The sequence below is a fragment of the Saccostrea cucullata genome, unplaced genomic scaffold (assembly GCF_032062105.1).
Source record: "Saccostrea cucullata isolate Sc308-1 unplaced genomic scaffold, CSIRO_AGI_Scuc_v1 ctg3558, whole genome shotgun sequence".
Classification (NCBI taxonomy): domain Eukaryota; kingdom Metazoa; phylum Mollusca; class Bivalvia; order Ostreida; family Ostreidae; genus Saccostrea; species Saccostrea cuccullata.
The window spans coordinates 9,807-32,235 of record NW_026933048.1 but is presented as its reverse complement, the minus strand read 5'-3'; the positions used below and the strand labels follow the sequence as shown (position 1 = coordinate 32,235).

The window sequence follows — 22,429 nt, the reverse complement described above, 5'->3', positions numbered from 1 at the left end:
GAATTAGAGAAAAAATTAATGGCATTTTTAAAAAATCTTTTTCTCAAGAACCACTAGGCCAGGAAAGATGAAACTCATGTGGAATCATCCTCAGGTAGTGTTGATTCAAGTTTGTTCAAATCATGACCCCCAGGGGTAGGGTGGGGCCAAAATGGTTGATCAACGTTTCACGTAGGAATATATAGGAAAAATCTTTAAAAATCTTCTTCTCATGAACCACAAGGCCAGGAAAAATGAAACTCATGTGGAATCATCCTCAGGTAGTTTAGATTCAAGTTTGTTCAAGTCATGACCCGTGGGGGTAGGGTGGGGCCAAAATGGTCGATCAAAGTTTAACATAGGAATATATAGGAAAAAACTTTAAAAATCTTCTTCTCATGAATCACTAGGCAGGAAAGATGAAACTCATGTGGAATCATCCTCAGGTAGTTTAGATTCAAGTTTGTTCAAATCATGACCCCCAGGGGTAGGGTGGGGCTAAAATGGTTAATCAACGTTTTACATAGGAATATAAAGAAAAAATCTTCAAAAATCTTTTTCTCAAGAACCACTAGGCCAGGAAAGATGAAACTCATGTGGAATCACCCTCAGGAAGTGTTGATTCAAGTTTGTTCAAATCATGACCCCCAAGAGTAAGGTGGGGCCAAAATGGTTGATCAATGTTATACATAGGAATATATAGGAAAAATCTTTAAAAATCTTCTTCACAAGAACCACTGGGCCAGGAAAGATGAAACTCACGTGGAATTATCCTCAGGTAGTTTAGATTCAAGTTTGTTCAAATCATGACCCCCAGGGGTAGGGTGGGGCTAAAATGGTTGATTAACATTTTACATAGGAATATATAGGAAAAATCTTTAAAAATCTACTTCTCAAGAACCACTAGGCCAGGAAAGATGAAACTGGTGTGGAATCATCCTCAGGTAGTTTAGATTCAAGTTTGTTCAAGTCATGACCCACGGGGGTAAGGTGGGGCCAAAATGGTTGATCAACAATTTACATAGGAATATATAGGAAAAATCTTTAAAAATCTTCTTCTCAAAAACCACTGGGCCAGGAAAGATGAAACTCATATGGAATCATCCTCAGGTAGTTTAGATTCAAGTTTGTTCAAGTCATGACCCCCGGGGGTAGGGTGGGGCTAAAATGGTCGATCAAAGTTTAACATAGGAATATATAGGAAAAATCTTTAAAAATCTTCTTCACAAGAACCACTAGACCAGGAAAGATGAAACTCATGTTGAATCATCCTCAGGTAGTTTACATTCAATTTTGTTCAAATCATGACCCCTTGGGGTAGGGTGGGGCAAAATGGTTGATCAACGTTTTACATAGAAAAATCTAGGAAAACCTTTTAAAATCTTCTTTTCAAGTACTTTAAAGTCATGCTTAGTGATATTTATAGGGAATCATCCTCAGGTAGTGTACATTCCAGTTTGTTCAAATCATGATCCCCTGGCGGTTAAAATTCAAGGCCCCTTCCCCTCCACCCCCTACCCTTAGTAAACTTTCAGTTCTGATCTTATATGTGCTTTTTCCTTGCCAATTGCTCTGGTGAGTGATGTGGCCCCTGGGCTTCTTGCTGTTTCAATCATTGGATTTTGTTGTTATTTATATTTGTGTTTTGTTTACATTTACATTAAAGATAGATCACAATTCAAGAAAGGAACTCTTTAACATCACCCAGAGGTGGTTTACAGATGACAAGGTATTTAAAAAAAAAATTGAGTTTCTACTTTTTCATCTCTGTCTTAGCAGTTAGTAGTACATGGTCACTAAGATCTTTATCAATATTAATATTTATAGAAAAACCATCAAATCCTTGCTGCTCAGCTGACCGGTCTATTTATAGAAGTAGAGTCCACAAAGTTTTCCCACCAATTGTCTGTGATATTACCTTTAATTCAACGGCAGATAGACCCAGGAAGATATGAAGAAAATGTGTGTATTTTTTTCTTGCTCTCTCAGTATAATTATACATTATATTATTACATGCATATTTCTAATATTTTTTGTAAAATTGATGAACAGAATGATATTATTTTGGAGAAAACTGCTTTACTTTAAAATTCATTAAAAAAATCACAATTCTTTTTTGAGTTTATCAAATATGGAGATCTCATTGCCCAGATTTGTTCCAGCATTTAGCATTTTTAAGGATAAGTTTTATTGTTTTATTTTTAGCCCCTAAGTTCTGATGGAGAAACAGAGAAAGACAGACTACTTTTCAACTGTTTAAATACACTCCTAAAGTTACTGAGAGAATGTGACATAATCAGGGATGTTAAATGGACAGAAGAAATGAACATCATATGGGGTAAACCTTAATCTAATTTTCAATTACTTTTCTCGTTTCCAAATGAAATTGATTTCAGAATGTTTTTTTGAACCAAGGCGATTATATGTAAGATTCAGATGAATTTCACTATTTCTACTATGACTTTTGTGCTAGATAAAGACAGAAAATATTTCAAAGTTTTTGTAATGTTCAGTGATGAGTTTTCACTTTTGTAGAATATGTTGTGAGTCACTTGGAGTACGAACATATGTGGGTGCGGTTAGCATCCTGTCAACTGATTGGTCTTTTGTTTGCTGCATGGACTCCAGAGGAAATTTTACAGCCTTCTAGTTCTGCTCAGGGTGATTTCATTAAATCTGACTCCATCAAAAAGGTACAGCATACAACATATATAAACTTCATTTCTGTTTTCTCTATTTGTAAATATTTTCTTACCAATTTTTTATTTCTGTTTTAGTTGGATATCCCAGCTACAGTCACAGTTTCTGACAGAGGAATTAGCCAATCAAATCATCAAAAACATGGTGTTTATTACCAAGGTAGCCAATAACAAATTAAATTCGTTTAAACAAATTCAAAGGTTTGTTATCAGGAATTAAATTCGTTTGATCGAATTCAATAAACAGGGTTTATAGAAAAATATATATGAATTCGATATAACGATTTGTCGAATTCGTTGTAACGCATTTAATTCATGATAACAAATTATGGAATTTGTTTCATTGAATTCAATTTGTTATAACAAGTTTTAGAATCCGTTAAAACGAGTTTAATTCGTTATATCGGATTCAAAAATATTTTTCGATAGGTCCTAAATGGGCTTCCATACTGTCGCCTTATCTTCACTTATCTTCACCTTTTCACTGTGACAATTATAGTGTCTGGGATAGGCTTTGGTGTTATGCCTGTACTCTGTTAATCATTTAAATAATAAAATGCTTTATTTGTTTGTTAGTACATGTTCAAAAATTAATGTCGCAGCTGTTGCAGAAAAAATACATAAGCGGGTTATATAATTTTTTCTGCAATAGCTGCGACGTTGATTCCGTACTAACAATCAAAGAAAGCATTTTATTGTTTATATTTACCTCTGTATTAAAAATCATTCAAAGTAAAATTAAATCTGTTAAAATATTGTAATTAAGATGAATATGTCATTGTATGTGTAATTGATGGAAGAGCCATTGTTCAAGAAATCTACACACGTGGTTTGCTCATTGTTGTTCATGCACTGATTAATGGCAATGGTCTTATTAAGAAACAAAGGAAAAATATGAAATGCATAAATTCTTCAAACATCTTCTCTGTCTCTAGATATTAAGTAGACAAACGAATTGCATGTTTATGATGAACAAGGATGTCTCTTCTAATATTGTGAAATTTATGGTCTCTAGGTTAGATGTTCTGGTGGATGGCAGAACTCTATTGATATCAATTATATAACGTACGAAAAGCATAAGTATATAAAATGTTTTCGTATATTTGTACTGGAATGAACGGTAGGTAAATAGATACTGAGTTCTAGACTTACTATATTGCTGATCCCTGATCATAGTTTTTTTTCATATCTTCACCTATCAATTTTTGTTTACTTCATTATTTACAGTGCTATAATATACATGTACTCGCATGCCCGTTAAACCCTTAGACCTCATGACTGTCTAACATCCTAACATCCCTCTGTCCATTTGTCCCTGTAAACTTCTCTGGGGTATAGATTTATTATGGAGAAACAAGGAACGCTAATATACTTTGTACAGAGATTGCCTATCATCCAACTATATATCATTTGGGGAAGTTCAAGTTCACTTGTTGAAAAAGTATAAAATTCTTCGAGTTAAATCTTTGATTTTGTAATGGAGAATCACTGGAAGCTCATATTGATTGCATGTGATCCAGGGTGTGTCTTGACCCTGACCCAAAGTTATTCCAACAGGTTCAAGGTGACAGGTTGGAAATTCTTATCGGTAATATAACATTGTAATGGAGATTTATTTGGAGCTCATACTTAGTACAGAGATTGCTTTTGTCACAAAGTTAATTACTTACCTTAACTCAAGGGCAATTCGGCAAGTTCAAAGTCACTAGTAAAAAAAAAGTATCTTGTCTTGGCTTTCTAATGGAGAATCTCTGGATTTTCCTACTTAGTTCAAAGATTGCTGATGTCCTTGGTATTTGTCATGATCTTGAGGTCTTTTCATTCCAACAAGACTACAGTCACTGGCAGATGTATAAAAAAATTTTTGACTGCATCTTTGTTAATTGGAGAACCATTGGAAGTTTGTATTTGGTTCAGAGATTATAAAAGTCCCGTTGGTGTCTCATGACCTTGATCAGATTATTCAAGGTCATTGGTATAAAAAGTGTAAAATCCATAACATTTTTATAATTTTCTAGAAAAATACCAGATCTGTTTACTCATAAAAACCAGTTTGCTCTTAGATTGACAGCTTTCAAGTTTAAAAAAATCCCGTAAAAAAGTATGAAGTTTTATGAAGTCTCGATTTTGGATATCAGAAATACTGCTAGGGATATACTAGAGAAAATTATCTCAGTCTTCCCTTGGACCAATACATGTATTTTCTCATACATTTTATCAGGACTTAAATGAACAGGTAACCAAACTTGCTCTTTGCAACATCATCATAAAATTGTATTATATTTTCCAAAATTAGAAAACACAGATCACAAAATGGCAGATGAATTATTTCATCACAAATATTGCAAAGATCCATTTAATGGCAATATGTTTTGCAACATATATCGAGATAAATTGCAACAAATAAAAAAAAATCATAGGTTCAATTTTTGTGCTACACTATTCATGTGCACCTTAATTTTTTTGCCTGTATCCAAACTAGGGAATTCGGATGTTTGCAGCAGGAGTCTCCGAGATGTAAGTAAAATTGAAACATTCTTGTAAACAAGACTATCCATATCACCAATATATTGTGATAATTGATTTTCCAAAGAAGGCATAAAAGTAAACCATTTTCATTAAAGTCAAAAATATATGTTTCAGGGTTATAATATGTATTGTTCTAGACTAATAATGATGAATTAATCTTGAAATCTCTCCAAGACCATTTTACCATACCTGCGGTTTTTTTTTATTTGTTTGTTTGTTTATTTATTCCTTAAGTCATATGACTTATCAGATAACATAATTACAAAATACATGCAGGATGTAAAGTGCAGAACGAATATACATAAATGAAATATTTACATATAGGCCTACTTCGTTTAAGTTAATATTGCTTGTATACATGTACAATATTTCTAACTAAATATAGAAAAAATACTCAGTTTACAGATGTAAATCTCTAAGTGCTTCTGCTTTTTTGAGGATTTTCCCTATATTACAAAGTTCACTCACATTTTCAGTTGATAATAAAATTGTAATAGTTTATACATGCTAGGTCTATACCAATAATACTTTTTAATATACAATTATCTGTACTTATGGTAAAGTGGACATTTTTAAATAAAATGATACTCATCTTCGACCTCCATCAGACAACAAAAACAAAAACTATTCTCTCTAGGAATATGAGTAAATCTTACCTTCTCAATCATTAATACATGTGCGCTTTATCTATATTTTGTAATCAATTGAATATACTTGGATGGAATTGGTTTCATTAAATGTGATTGCATGCACAGTTAAATTTGTTAAATATCTATACACAAAACACTTTGAAGACGAAGAAAAAAAAACCACATTCTTGTTGAAAACAGTCAATTAGTCTTTGTTTAAATTCTTAAAAAATATATTTTTGTAATATTTTGACAATATCAAACGTCTTAAAATCCTACTGAAAATAACAAGTATTTTACATTAAGTAACCAATTATATTTTGTACAAGAACTTGTCTCAATTCTCTCATGCATATACATTTCGATCTACAGATTTCTGACTCAAATAGTTTTAGCCAAACCTTTATAATTCAAAATTATCTTTGAATAAAAAGAGGTAAGCGACCAAGTTCATTATAAATCATCAATGACAAAGTATTTTTTTTCACTTATAACATAATTTTGAGATATTCTAAATGTATTTTCTCTATAGCATCACCTTTCTGGAATCCCCATATTTCACTTGGATAGTTAAAAAAACTACTTACATAAGTATCAAACAAAGAGAGACGAGTAACATAATTAAAATGCACATTTTTCAGAGACTTCAAAAGTTTAAACATACATTTCCTCCCCTGAGTAGCTAATTTTAACTGAGTTTTATGAAAATTACCTGTGTATGTCAAAGTGAGACCAAGATAAGTAAACTGATTAACAGCTTCAACTTTATCATCATTATAAAACCATTTAATATTTTCAATCGACCAGATTTTCTAAATACTACTTTTAGTTTTACTCACATTTACAAATAATTTTCAATCATAACAATATGAATAAATCACATCAAGCATTTTTTTGTAATCCTTAAGGAGAATCAGAAAACAATGCTATATCATCTGCATATAACATTAAAAACAATGACACTTCTTGGAGACTAATATCTTGACAATTGGACATGATAAAAGCCTTCTCAAAATCATTTAAATATAAAGAAAAAAGTAGTAGAGACAGGACCCCTTGTTCTACTTTGAAAAAGTCACTAAAATTGTTTTTTTTTATTTCACACAACTCCTAACATTTTTATACAGAGACCATATACATTTTCCCCTTGATCCCTAATGTTATGCGCTTTTTAAAAAGATAATTTCTATTTATACCTATCAAATGCCTTATGGAAGTCCACAAAACAGCAGTAGAGTTTTTTCCCGTTGGAAAGATGTTTATCAATTATACTTTGCAGTACAAAAATTGCATCTATGGTACGAACCCAAGGTCTGAATTCAGACAGTGCATCCATTAAAATAAAGTTACTTTCGGACTATTTCATCAGTCTATTATTAAGTATAGTTGTAAATATTTTTAACATACAACTCATGAGGGTAATGCCACTATTGGTATCTGTGACATCTGGGTCAGCCTTTTAAAGAATAGGTACTATTTCACCTTCACACCATGTGAGGGAAATATTACCTGTATCAAATATAAAATTGAATATTCTTGTTTAAATGGGACTTAGGTCTTCACACATATATAAATTATCTTTTCCTGGCGATTTTCTGCTTTTTTAACAGCTTATAACCTCTACAACCTCTTCAACAGTTATATTTACATCAACTTCATCAAATACAGCATTCATATCATATTCTGTATTCCAAAAATCAGTATATGTAACATCTTTACAGACGCCTAGATTTCTTAAATGTTCGAAAAAATCTTTTACACTAAGATTACAATTATTTTGTGGCTTATTATTCTTAAAAACGTAAAAACAACTCCCTGGCCGAAGTGCGCCTCAGATATTATGACTGGCTACCTTGACATCACCATAACTCACATCTTGCCCTATTCATACATTTTTATAATCGTTTTTACATTTAATCAACAATTGTCTATTAAAATGGCTTCTACATACACTGAATATGAAAAGTTTCTTTTTATAAATTCTATACAGCTCTTTACATCACTCATTGAATCAGGGTCTATTTGTAACTACTTCCTTATGTTTTTGTTTATTACAAATAATATATTTACAATATGGCTCAAAAACCTCGTTCACACAATGTGTGAAATTAGAGATATATTCCAAGATATCGACACCATTCTCCATAGAGGATACTATACCATTTAAATCGTGTAAAACACTTTGTAAATTCTCTCTTATTTTAGATATATTATCTTGATTCCATCTATAAACGTAACCCGTACAACTTATCCTATTGAAATCCTGAGAAATTTGGTCCAGTGGTTCTTCCATACATTTTTAAAGGTAAGAAATATTGGTGCGTGATCGGATTATTCATTAAAATCAAGAACCTTAAAATAGACTTAAATGCGGCCCAACTCTTTCATTTGCAGGTCAAAATTTATTTTTGTGAAATATAGCATGGAAGCAGTTGTTTATTATATGACATTTAATTGTCTATCATCAAAAATTTCACCAAATGTTATTAATTTGCCCTGCAAAAGAATATAACCGCGATTATCATGAAAGGCGTTATTCTTAGTTTCTATCGCCACCGAAATTGAATCCTTGCTAAATTCTGCTAGTTAGGTAATAGGCAGTCCAAGCTATACACTCAATAATAATATGTAGATCTTGAAATCTTTTAATTCTCAGATAAATGTGTTTATTTATCAATCAAGTTTTCCATGAAGATTTATTCGGACAAGTGGCTGAGGAGAAGGAGGTGGCGGGTGTTACTAGTAAACTGTTTGATGCCAGGTTCATAAAAAGTTACGACTCGTACAAAATACTGGCACAAGTCATCAGTAAAGAATCTCTCATGGCATTCATCACTCCACTTAAAGTGATTGGGCAAATTTAGTTTATTTGGTTTTTATTGAGTATTTTACCTTAGATATATCAAACCCTTTGATATTTCAAAGTATTTTCTCGTACTGTCGTTGAGATGGCGAGGTTTTACTATAATTATGTGTATATTAGTATGAAATACCTGTCCAGTATATTAGTTTTTGTATGGTACTGTCAAATATATATCGTGCAAATGAAAAAAAAAAGTACAGCAAAACTCATTTAGTACGAACAGGGGTATTGTGAATTCACGAATAAAGCGAAGTTATCTTGGATCCCAAGCTATATAATTTTAATTTAATTCCTCAAACCGATATAAAGAATAACAGATATAACGAAGGAATTTTAAAGGATCCTGTGAATGCGTTATAACCGAGATGTGCTGTATATGCAAATCAATAAATTCACACCGAACTTATTTATAAATGTAAAGAAAACATTTTCAGTACCTGTAAAATATTTATTAATGATCTGATAATAAAAACTTGTAAATCTGTATAAAAAATCAAAACATTTTTATTGCCCAGATTTTTTAAAAGCTATTTTGTGCATGCGCTGCATTTGCAAAAATATTTCTTTGTAAAAAGGAATCAATAAAGTATAAATGTAAATCTAACTGAATCTTTTTTTTCACTTGAATGCAAAACTGTCGCTTTCATAATGTTTTAATCAATCATTGTTAAAAAGAAATGTCAATTGAATCTAAAATTATAATAGTCTTTATATACATGATAAACTGGATGTTTCTTAAAACAGATACTGCAGCTGCTACTCGTAACTGTGACGTCATCATGTGAATGACATAACTGCTTTATATAAGAACGTATTGAGTATAAGCTACATGGAATTTACGTCATGAAAAAATTTAAGACGTTTGATTAAAAAAATAATAATAAAACATTTGTAGCCTTTTGATTCGGTATTATCCCTTGATAAATATACCTTAGAGAAAGGTCTATACTGTATATATACTATTTATCTTCCAGTTTAATGTTTATTTTATTTCTGAATTTTTTATGAAGAGATGGAATGAGTTAAAGAATTAAACAACTTTAACATTGTGTTTGTGTTTGCAAAAGTTTGTACTATTTACCGGGATTTACCAAAGTTAATTCCCATCACTGTTGTTTTTTGTCCACCCGTTTTGGACTTTGAGGTTCATAACTAAATCATTCAGTTTATTTGGCTGCATGAACACATATATCCTTTATTCCATATACTTAATTCGTTTCACTCTATGGTATTCAGCAATGTACAAAATGTCATTGCAGTCTATACTGAGATCACATGGTTCGTATAATACACAGTTGTCTATGCACAGAAGGAATTGTCCATTCTGATCAATGATGTGTATAATATTATTACCAATGTCAGCAATCAGGATGTGACACATGCTATCTGTGGTAATACCTTGTGGAGTGAAGTTTCTGTATTTCATTCCTTTGTAGTTGAACCTGTAATGTCCTTCATTGTTTAACACTAAAACTGAACTTTGATCATTCAGTACAATGTCAAGGTTTTTGTTTTTATCAATATGGGGCACAAATAATGAAGAGAAATCATCATTTTTTAATTTTATTTCTTGTGTGATTGTAGAGAAAGAATAACGTACGATTTTTCTATACTTGGTCCATTTTGAAATAATTGTAGTATGAATTAAGAGGTCATCAGTAGAGGTGCAGCAGATAGCATCTGGATTCCATTCTGTTTCTTTGAGTAGTTTACATTTTATCTCATCACCCTTCACAATGTTAATTAAACTCTTCTCCTTATCAATATACACTAGATGTCCCTCTCTGACCGACAACGCCCATGGTTCCATATTCTTTTTAGTGATCTTCCTTAACACCTCCCCCTCTTTGTTCATATGTTTAATGATTCCACTGAATCCACTGACCAAGAATTGATCTGTTTGAGGAATACAAGCTATGTTACATATTTCTTCATCTGTATTTATATCTCCTATTGTAAGTGGCAAATCAAGAAACTCCTTTACAGCTTTTTCTGCATTGGATTGGGGAGCTTTTAGAACCTGTCCTTGAATGAAAGATTTCATTGACTTTGGAATGTTACCAATTAAGTTACACAATGCTTGTTCTGTGAGTTTTTTGAGACTGAAGTCTTGCACTGTTAGTTCAAATCTGGAATGGATAGTTCTGAACTTTTCATTCTCTGAAGTGTAATTGACAAGTTTAGATGAATCATTCGAGGCAAGGATGAGTTTGTTTTCATCCATTTTTGATTGAATTGATAAGAAGCATTTCTGGAAATCTGCTTCCAGGGTCTTAATTTCATTAACATCCTCTCTTTCCACTTTTGTTGCATCACTCTGATATTTTTCAATAACCTTATCTACTAACTTGCACAATGTTTTTCCAATTTCATCAATGGCTTTTTTTCTTTCAGCATGTTTTTGTTCAATTCTTGATAACATTTCTTTCATTTCTGTAAGTATTGATTCATAAACAGGTGAAATACTAGTTTCAAGTTCTTGTAGATCTTTTCTGATAAGCTCCTGTTTAGAGCTATAAATTTCAGAAATTGGTGGCACAGTGTGATTTTCATGGGATCCAGAGGCTAGACATTTCTGACATATTGGGGATTCACATTGTTCACAGAACATTTCACATTGTTTTTCACCATGGACACTGCATTGTGGTGGAATGACTTCAGATTTTTTGAACTCAAAAGTAACAACGTCATGTCTGATGGTGGGACTAGAAATCACATGGTTACCTACACAGTCCTTACAAAGATCAACATGACAGGTGTTACACACAGTTTCTGCAGCAGAGTTTCTATCTTTTCCGTGGCAAAGTTGACAGCGTTTTACATCTTGTGCCCTGTTATGAGGATCTGATGATGTTGCCATGGCTCTCTAATTAAGTTCTTGGAGTTTTTTGAACCTGTGCCAATAATGAAAAAATACACAGTTATCATTCTGCCTTATGAGAAATATATACATAAATATATTTGAAGGAACAAGAAAGCACAAAAAGATTAAATTGGAATAATTTACATATATTTTAAACATGATCACAGTTTGTCTTACCTGTTAAAGATTATCTCTACAAAACATGAAGGCGACCTGATTTGTATGTTAAAGGGTATGTATTATTATCTTTAGGTGTGTGCTTAGAATAAACACACCATACATTAAGCAATTTAAATGTCTACCTGTGATATTGACACAATGGTCTGCATAGTTTACTTTGTAACTGATGTGTAATAAAATTTCTATATCTCGTGAATTTGAAAACAATCTATTATTTGTAATTTGCATTATCCTTATTTAAAATTAGGAAATGAATGAAGCATATGAAAATATTATGTTCACATATTTTTTATTTCTAATTTACACTTTGAAACTGTGATCATTTCCTACTGTCAACCCTGCCTATCCATGAATATTAATCAGGCCTTTGAAAACACTTTGTGACGTCAGGTACATGTATATCGCATTGCAAAAATCCTTACCTTTATTTAAATTTTTTTTTGTAAATTTTGTATGATATTATTAAATATATATACAACTGTAAATTTTAACCTGTTAAAGATTGACTCTACAAAACAAGGTAAAGTGTTGGTGTTGGAAGCAAATCCAAAGTGGTGGTGGGGACTGCACACTTCTGTGCATAACGAAAATGTCTACCTGTAAAAAACCTGACAAGCAAAATAAAAGAAAAGGAAAACCGGATGTGTAAAAATTTTCCTTGTCTCAGTGAATTTGAAATCCTATTTCACTTCCTTCATAGTATCCCCCCCCCCATGTACATGGTGGGGCATGAATAAAGCATATGACAAACATTCAAAGGGATGCATATATTATTTCAATATTTTTTAAAACGTATGATTCATTACCTACTGTGTACCTATCCAGTGAATATTAATCAGACCTTTGAAAACACGTTGTAAAGGTATTATCTTTTGCTGGTCTTACCTTCATTATATCCCCCGCTTGTAAAGTGATTTATATATTGAATTTTTTTTTGTTTTGAAGTTATTAAACTTTGGAATGCTATGGACACTCTAAAATGTGGATTTAATGATATAAATGTTTATACCTTTATTTTTGTTTGAATACCCTACACAATATTTATGATTTCATTGAATTCTAAAACAAGAAATAGTTTAAAGAAGACATATCTTTGATTGTTAATTTTTTTTCCTTTATGTAAATTCAAGAAAAATATAAATTTTTCAGGTAAATTTTGATAAAAACCCTATTCTATCATTAATACTGAAAAATTCTTATTGAACTTTAGAAGAAAATGATAGAGAGGTGAAATTAATCCCTTTTTATATCATATGCTGCTGAAAATTTAATTTGCCTGAATTTTTATCTTTATATATATTTATATATAAGTGAATTTCAACCTTTGTCTGGGGGCAACTGCTGTTTAAAGTATTGAAGTTGGAAGCAAATTCATTATAAGTATGTGCGTGTGTGGAAGACTGACATTTTATATAACACAATTAGCTTCATTATTGTTTAAGTATACCTTCAATGTTAAGTTGTTCTTTAATGCCTAATGTAAATACAAGGATATTATCTACAGGTTTTTGGATATTCAGGAAAATTATCTTGAAATTTTAAGAATACAGTTGCCTTGCTGTTGCTTATTTCTTCATATATTTTTTAATCATTCTGTAAACTGCATCTTTATTAAATTCTACCCCATGGCAGGGCCCTTCCTGACTGGTCAGTTTTCTAGTTATACTACTGTGTTAACATAGATTTGTTGCACTTGATTAAGGATTCTGTTGAATTAAAAATTCTTTGTTTCTTGCAGGTGCTAGATACTACACACAGCCACACTATAGCAAGAAAGGTACAGGAAGTCCTGAAGAAAGTGGTGACAGGGTTACTGGACAACCCAGGACTGGATACAGAGTCTCTGATGATATTTACCCACGGATTGATCACTCAGTCATTTCCTCAACTCTCTGACAAACAGAGGTAGGTTGAATTTCTGTATACATGTACATTAAAATTTTATTTCCTTTAAAAAATAAAATGGGAAAAAATTTAAAATGGTGCAAAATCAAATACATTTACCGGAAGTTATTTTAAAAAAAAAATGAAAGAATGTAGGCAAATTTACAGCGGGGCAAAACTGTTCTCAAGTGTGAAAGGCATTTTTAAAATACCTTTGTGCATACTGTGAAATCACTAATTTTCATGGGGGTTTAATTTGTGTTGTTTTCGAAGCAAATCGAAAACTGACCCAGAAAATTCATGACCACCTCAAACCTCCAAGTGTCCCGCTGCTACCATTTTGCAACCATTTAATTCAATATAAATGGCAATTTGGTCATAATTCTGTTTAATAAAAGAATAGTTCCATGTATTGGTGAATTGTCTTAATGCAGCGACCTAAATAGTCTTGTCCAAACTCCAGCTCTTGAAAAAAGGGGAGAACCCTTTAAAATGGACTTTTAAGCATCACTATCTTGAAATTTTAGTCTCTGAATGATTAAATGTACCTTATATCTTTTCTTAGTTTTTGGCATAATAACATGAAACATGAATACATGATAAAGATTCAATGTTTCAGTTGCAAATCGCTTATGAAAAAATTTAGTAAAAATTGAGATTTTAGTTTTTTGTATATAAGGATATCTAGCTGTGACAGACAAATCAATTATTTTACAAATTTGTGAGATAGACAGTTCTATTACATGTATATATATTTTTGGACAACAATAAATTAATAAGATGTTTTAAAAGAATTTTCCGTTTTCTGTTCTTAAAACTTTCTATTATAAAAAGTTTTACCAAAATTTTTATGTAATCTCTCTTTTTTTCCCATAAGTAATGTTTTATAAAATCACAATATTTTAAAATTAACAATATTTAAGTTTAAAATGACTTGTGTTAGGTTACTGAATTCTTTATTCAATTACTACTCTGTGGCTGATAACATCAGGAAATTAAATCTGGCCAATGTCAATTTTTTCTCTAACCTCGAAAAATTACTCCCACAAAAATATGTGATTTTACAATACATTGAAATGTTGGTCATATTTTACATTGATCGAGTCATTAATGTGAGATTTACATAAATAGGGCATTGTTTTGAATGGAGCTAATGCTAATTTTGGAGAAATGTTTTCAGCAAGCGAAAGAAAACTGAAGAAAAAGAGACTCAGTCCTTTAGACCCCCAAGTTGTCTGCTCCTACCAGAGGAACCGAAGCGTGGAGAAGACAAACCTAAACTGAGTAAGAAGACCAACAACCATGTATTGGTGGAGTTTGGTCTTCAGCTCCTGTGTCTGTGTCTGAAGAGGGGCCGCCTGGTGGCCACAGAGGAGAACCACTGTAAATTACAAAATCACCATCTTAGTGGACTGTCTCTTCTAAACATATCAGGGTTGTTCTAAAATAAAGGTGAAGATTTTTTATATCAAATGATTGATTTTATCAACCTTTGATAAACAATCTCTTTGAAATATTTAAGGTGTAAAAACATGATAATATATTTTCAGATTAAAATTTTAAGTCTGAGATGCCATGTGTTGGTTACTGAAATTCAAATTACCGTCTGTGGATGATAACATCAGGAAACTGGCCAATGGAATGTTTGTTATTCTGAAGAACTATGACTTAGCAGGTGCTTCTAAGGGAGAGAACTTGGAGCTTATTTCTATGGCATTTAAGGTAAAACTTTGTATCTTATCACAAACTTACTCTTAATTAAAAAATAATTCAACCCCCCCCCCCCCTTATTTTTCTAAATCATACATGATTTATGTAAGGAATAACAGTATTGGTTAGAGATTGAAGATTACAAACTGAATCAAACCCAACTCCAAGTTCTGTTGACGTTCTGTGAGGAAGACTTGTATGATTACAACAGACAAAGCACTGCCTTCTCTCTTCTAAAGGTATTTGGGAAATTTTTATTCACATTGATTTTTTTTTTGTAACAATTTTTGAAATATTTATTAACTGTATAAATTAATGATTTAAAATTTTTTTAAAAAGTTAAAATGGAGTAAGAGAATATGAACCAGCACTCAAAAATTGTGATGAGTACAAGTACTGTTATTGTGGTTGAATTTACTAAGAAAGTGGATATGTCTATCACAGCTGACTTTTTTATGTCAGGAGGGAATGTAGGGTAACTGTGTGTGTGTTTTGCAGGGCTGTCATTGGAGGGAATGTAGACCCGCAAGCAAAGGGGGTACATAACACAAAGTGTGGGGGAGGGTATGTCTATCACAGCTGACTCTCCCCATGTCAGGAGGGAATGTAGACAGGTAACACAAAGTGTGTAATAAATAACTTTATTTTAAAAAAAAATTGAACATTTTGGACTTTTGAAAGTCATCTGATGCTAAATTTCTTTATGTTGTCCTTTTTCCCCAATGTTTTTTTATATACACGTATATTATGGAAGTATTTATATCTTAGATTTTTGATTTGTTAAAGATAGCCCTGCAGTACATCCTGGAATACCCCTTGGGAAAGCTCCTTGATAAACATCTGGAGTTTTACGTCACACAGTTGTCTTACGAGATGGAGATGGGACGTGAATCAGCTTTGGAAATGTTGGCCACTATATTTTCTTCATTTCCTCAGGTATTTGTAGCAGTAAAACTTATTTAACTGATTAAACAACAATCTGGATTTAGACAACATTTTTCATAGTTAAATTAAAAGGGACTTAAAGTTTATATCAGATTATATGCAAGATTTCCAAATATACAAAATCCAGATGAAACAAGTTTTACTGTACATTTATTTCAAAGGAGTGCTTAAATTTCATGTACTTGTTTATGTTTTATCTGTAAAATATAATAAATGTGCTATATTTATGTTTTAAGAGTAGTTGCTGTAGAAAAAAAGACACCTTTGTATTATATATTTATATTTCAGAACATATTGAATGATCATGCTGGAATGTTCTTTATACCCATGTCAGCAGCTCTTGTCAATGATGAATCCACAAAGTGTAGAAAACTCACAGCACTGGCCATCAAATCACTTTTACAAAAGGTACCTAAAAATGCATGCATTTTATGTAAGAAAAAAAAATCTTTTCTTTGCGACATTTTAAAGGTAATTGATTTATAATATTTATTAGAGTTTACAAAGTTAATTTTAGATTTAAGATGTATTGAGAAAGATCATTATTGTGTTGTGCTATTTTAAAATCTTTGCATTTTGTCATTTATATTTGTGTTTTGTTTACATTTACATTAAAGATAGATCACAATTCAAGAAAGGAACTCTTTAACATCAACCAGAGATGGTTTACAGATGACAAGGTATATAAAGGAAAAATGAATTTAACCCTCCCCCCTTTTCATGTATAGCAAAACTTGTTTTGTATGAACACAGATATTGCCAATTTATGGAAGTTATCTTGGATCCCCAGCTATATAAATGTAATGAATACCTTTTACAGATATAATGAATTACGGATATAGCGAAGTCATTTCGAAAGGTCCCTGTGACTTTTACTGTATAAGGAATTTTTTGTGCTTTTCATCCCTCTCTTAGCAATTAATATTACATGGCCACTAATTTAGGATTTTTTCTATTTTTGAAGATAAACCATCGGATCCTTGCTGCTCAGCTGACTGGTCTATTTATAGAAGTAGAGTCCACAAAGTTTTCCCACCACTTGTCTGTGATATTACCTTTAATTCAACAGCAGATAGACCCAGGAAGATATGAAGAAAATGTGAGTATTTTTTTAACTATCTCTGTATACATTTGTAATTAAATATCATGTTTTAACATGCATATTTCTAACACTGTTTCTAAAATTGATAAAGGGGAAAGATATTTTTCCAGAGAAGACTGCTTTATATTGAGAATCATTAACAAAATCACAATTTCTTTGTTTATCAAGTATGGTGATCTCATTGCCCAGATTTATTCCAGCAAATTTAGCATTTTAAACAAACAAGTTGTCATGTTTTATTTTAGCCACTGAGTTCTGATGGAGAAACAGAGAAAGACAGACTACTTTTTAACTGTTTAAATACACTCCTAAAGTTACTGAGAGAATGTGACATCATCAGGGATGTTAAATGGACAGAAGAAATGAACATCATATGGGGTAAACGTTTATGTAATTTTCATTTTTCAGCTGATTTCAATTTTTTTTTCCAAGGCGATTATATGTAAATTGATTTTCATATTTTTAGTAAACAAGACTTCATGCCAATAAAGACAAAAGCATTTAAGTTTTCTGTAATGTGGGTATGATTACATTGTATTGTGACAGATAAAAATATAAAGTTTTTGAAACATTAATTAAACATTGAGTATTGTTTCAGAATATGTTGTGAGTCACTTGGGATATGAACATATGTGGGTGCGGTTAGCATCCTGTCAACTGATTGGTCAGTTGTTTGCTGCATGGACTCCAGAGGAAATTTTACAGCCTTCTAGTTCTGCTCAGTGTGATTTCATTAAAATGGACTCCATTAAGAAGGTACAGAGTATCATGGTAAACTTATCTCTGCTTTTTTAACTTTTTTAAGTGAAGTTAATTAGAAACATAATCTAATGTATCTCACTGTTTTAGTTGGAGAGTTTGGCATTGGATCTGATATCCCAGTTACAGTCACAATTTCTGACAGAGGAATTAGCCAATCAAATCATCAAAAACATGGTGTTTATTGCCAAGGTAGCCAAGCTTCTCTCTGACAGAGAGAGTTCTAGTGACTCGGGTGGAAAAGAAAATGGTGGTACAAAGGACAAAAAGTGTCTTTCATTGCAATGGTTAATCAAGAAAATGATACGGGAAGCAAACCATGAGGCAGTGAACCAGCCCAAAACTACAATAAAGGTAGATATTTATGTTTCTTTTGAATTATTTAGTAAGTATGTAAGTTTACTAATAATTGCACTGAAGAGTTTTTGTAAAATTTTGGCAATGATTGATATCAGTAACAAACCACAAAATTTGTGACAGCATTATTTACTGATAAAGTAGAAAATGTAAAATATTTGAAGGATACAGCAATAGAGAGAAAATTTACTAAAACTCGGCATTACATTTCAAGAAAGTGAACAAAACAGAGTTTCTCTTTGTTTTTTGAAGTGTCATTTTCCATGATTTTCCATCTTTGTTAAATGTTTATATTAAATAAATTTGTGTAAAATTGTTACAAATAAATATTATTTTAGTGTGTTTGATTGTGATGTGTTTAAGTGTGTGTTTAAGTGGGTTAACATTTGTCAGTATGGACCTCGGTCCTCAACTTCTTCCCACTGTTGTTCCTGTGATGATGCCAGCTCTACAAAGGGAGACAAACGAGAATAATCCAAATACTGGTGAGTGTTGGTGATTGAAATAGCAGAGTACTATCTATTACAGTATAATATATTTTAAATTGAGTTGTTCTTTGTAGATGAGAGAATATTTTGATAAAGACATTTTATTATTATTTCAATTCGAATAATCAAAGATAATTCTTAGAAAATGTATTTTCAAAAGGAATTGGGGATAATCTCTTTCATTTCTTTGGTGCCGTACGTAATATAGTATTTTTGTTGTATGTGATATATCTACTACATGTACCTTCACTTATGTATTGGTTCACAAGAAAAGATATTTTTATAAAGCAGCTGTAAATTTTGTATAATAATGATCAAATTATAGATTCGAAAATGCATTAAAAATCTTGCACAGGAAGTGTTGGAAACTCTTTGAATTTCATAGCCCATGGGTGAAAGAAGATTCTGGGCTCTTTAATTGTTTATATAGTGAAAGTAATTAATTCTTTTAAAAATCTTGTTGCCAAAACTGGGTATGAAATAGAGCAGTTTGTTATATTTAATAAGTCTGCCTCTTCCAAAATTATGAATTTCAAGATGCTGTCGAGGTCTGTTGATTATATAATGAATTTAAATACTTGTTATCTCAACTTATAAAACCAAACAACTTTGTACAGTTCTGATGATAAGTTCTTAATTTGTGAATTTTTTGTATTTTCTGTGTTAGGGATGTCAAAATATTTATTTTGCATGAATAATGAATTCTTTGGTAATATTTTGCTTTATAATGCCAATGATCTAAGTATATATTTATTATGAAGAATTTTTTCCAAAATGGTGAATTTCAGGGCCCCTGCATTAGATAGCGTTTTTTAAAATCTGAAAACCCTTTGCGTAATCTGTTTTTGATTTAAATCACCCATTTCATTAAAAATGAAATTTTGTTTACCAAAATTTTGAAATATGTCACCCAGGGTTAAGTTGGGTGCAAACTGTTGGTTAGAAATGAAATAGATTTTCTCTCTGCAATTGATTGATCTGCTTTTAGGTAAAAAGCATGTATGTATCTTTTATGATTAATAAAGAAATTGGAATTTTAAATTTATGAAAAATTCAAGGCTTTTGGTTTAAAATAGTCAAAAAATTCATTGTTGGAAAGTTGTTACATGTTATAAAATATAGCTATGTAGTCTTGCTTATGAAAATTTTATATGTAGTAAAACAACACAAAATAAGAAATATTAGAAAATTTTAAGTGATTGTGATAATATTATTTGTGATAATTATTGTAAAGATAAAAAGTGGGTGGCGACATTATATGATCTCTGTTCTTTACTTTGTCTTATATTATTGAGAATGTCAGTGTGTTTAAGTTCAATGTCATCTTCTAAACTTCTACACTTTTTTGATGATGCCATCTACAAAGGGAGCTGATTAGAATAATAAATACTGCCTTGTTTATATGATTTTAGTAATAGTCATTAACAGTGGATTCAATGAAAATTTGCCAGTGGGCAATATTTCTCAAATTAATGGAAGGGCAGTGTGGATTAATTTTTACTTGCTATTTCTTCATGTCTAAGATTACTCGCGTTAACTTGATTAATGTCAAGAAAATTGCCAGTCTACATGCTCGTTTGGGAGTTCAATTATCAGTACGACCTGTCACATGATTGTCAATCGTAATCATTTTTGTTTAATTTAACAGATTTGTTTTCTCGATGTTTCTGCAAATTACGTTATGTTTATTGATAACGTGCAGTCATGCCTTTGATTCATGATCCTGAAATTCAGTTCATTTTGAACAAACAACCAGCATGCGAGACAAAAGTAACAAAAACGCATACTGGAGACAGCATATTGCTTTCTCTGTATATTAAGTTTCAACATATTTTAAAACAGAAACACTGTCTTGTATTATATATTTTTTCTTTGTTTTTAAAATATCTGTTATATAATGAATTTTGAAACATGTAAAATTTCCCCTCATCCCCATGTTTTGTTGTGACTGTAGTTTTCATATTTTGTAACTTTTTCTTTAAGATATTGAAATATTTAGTAAAATTTCAATATAAAATTATCAAAGTGAACTTCCAAATGTACCTTAAAATTTCATATTTCCTAATAAAAAATATGTTCACAAAACGTAAATTTTATGTGACATTGATCTCATTTTAGATTTATCACTTAAGAGACTTGCACAGGAAGTGTTGGATATACTCAAAAAGATTCTTGGAGTGGAAACATACACCCAGCTTTTTGCCAAAACTCACAAAGAGCAGTTTGACAGAAAGGAGACGAGAAAAAGAAAAGATGCTGTTGAGGTCTGGATGAAACACATTTACTTGGTTATCTGGAAAAAATTACTAATTTATTAAAAAATAAAATTTTATGTATTTTGTTATTCAATTTGGTACCAAAAATATTGATAATTTTTCATAGATATTTTAAAATTAATTGTATTGTCTAAAACATTTACAATCCAAAAGTTATTATATCAAAAGTCATAAATTGGAATGATTTCAAATAGAATTATATAGAAAACAGCATGTCTGTATATGTTGTTTTGGAATATCATCTGTCTTTAAAAGAGCACTTCTGGAATATATTCCGGTAAATAACATATAACTGTAAAAAATCAATTAAGTTTTTTAAAGAAAAAGTAAATTTATTCATAGTTTCACATTAATTTATCAAAGCTAATCAGACTTCGTTTACTTTTAAAAACATCTAACTTAAATGGAGTCTGCTAAGGTTTTTGTATTGATTACCAGGTATTATCCTATCATTTGCAAATTTAAAGAGATTTGAAAAAGGGGCTTAAGAGTTAAAGCAATCACTACTCTTTAATACATATATTTCTTTGTATTTTTCAGGCTGTCTCCAATCCACAATATGCTGCAAAAAAGAAGATGAAGAAAAATTTAGCAAAACGAGAAGCAAAGAAACGGAAGATAGAAGAATATAGAGTTTCAAAGAAAATTAAGAAACGGAAAATAAAAGACTTTGCCATTACATCTTAATAATTCACCTAAATAATGACTCTGTGATATCAAAATTTATCTGATGATATGTAACTCTGTTCATGTATGATGAAACATAAAAATAATATTTTATGCTAGACTGACTTTTTTTTTTCAAATTCAGCATGTAAACAAAGTTTACATTTAATCAAGGGTACAATTACAAACAGCAAAATCTACACATTTCCAGAACCACTGGGCCAATATCAACCAAATCCCTTGGTGAAGTTGATTCAGGTTTATTTAAGAGAAGAATGATCCCTTATTTCAATTGAATATGATCAACAATGAATGGGCAAGCGGCTTGTAGCCATTTATTCTGGTATACAATCATTAAGATCTTTCATCTTGCTCATCCTAAATATGTTTTTGCTTGTAAAAGGATCTCCTCTCTGAAAGGAACAGTATATATATACATGTGTTTACAAAGAGTGATATGAAAGGCCTAATTTTAATTTTTTCTCATATTTAAAAAAAAA

The 22,429-nt window shown here is 31.1% G+C and overlaps 1 protein-coding gene across 1 annotated transcript in view; it reads left to right on the top strand.

Annotated features, from left to right (window-relative positions):
• LOC134237103 (small subunit processome component 20 homolog) overlaps window positions 1-22,078 on the top strand; it is a 35,949-nt gene extending 13,871 nt beyond the window's left edge. Inside the window, exons 9-29 of the mRNA XM_062719204.1 lie at window positions 1,646-1,708; window positions 1,807-1,941; window positions 2,185-2,317; window positions 2,515-2,672; window positions 2,757-2,838; window positions 8,519-8,682; window positions 13,481-13,647; window positions 14,807-15,009; window positions 15,197-15,348; window positions 15,456-15,575; window positions 15,858-15,950; window positions 16,123-16,272; window positions 16,570-16,689; window positions 16,899-16,961; window positions 17,246-17,380; window positions 17,629-17,761; window positions 17,982-18,139; window positions 18,233-18,527; window positions 18,838-18,984; window positions 21,106-21,251; window positions 21,804-22,078. Coding sequence (XP_062575188.1) covers window positions 1,646-1,708; window positions 1,807-1,941; window positions 2,185-2,317; window positions 2,515-2,672; window positions 2,757-2,838; window positions 8,519-8,682; window positions 13,481-13,647; window positions 14,807-15,009; window positions 15,197-15,348; window positions 15,456-15,575; window positions 15,858-15,950; window positions 16,123-16,272; window positions 16,570-16,689; window positions 16,899-16,961; window positions 17,246-17,380; window positions 17,629-17,761; window positions 17,982-18,139; window positions 18,233-18,527; window positions 18,838-18,984; window positions 21,106-21,251; window positions 21,804-21,950 — 2,964 coding nt within the window. The 3' untranslated portion in view covers window positions 21,951-22,078. The remainder of the gene's footprint in view (window positions 1-1,645; window positions 1,709-1,806; window positions 1,942-2,184; window positions 2,318-2,514; window positions 2,673-2,756; window positions 2,839-8,518; window positions 8,683-13,480; window positions 13,648-14,806; window positions 15,010-15,196; window positions 15,349-15,455; window positions 15,576-15,857; window positions 15,951-16,122; window positions 16,273-16,569; window positions 16,690-16,898; window positions 16,962-17,245; window positions 17,381-17,628; window positions 17,762-17,981; window positions 18,140-18,232; window positions 18,528-18,837; window positions 18,985-21,105; window positions 21,252-21,803) is intronic.
• The last annotated feature ends 351 nt before the right edge of the window (window positions 22,079-22,429 follow it).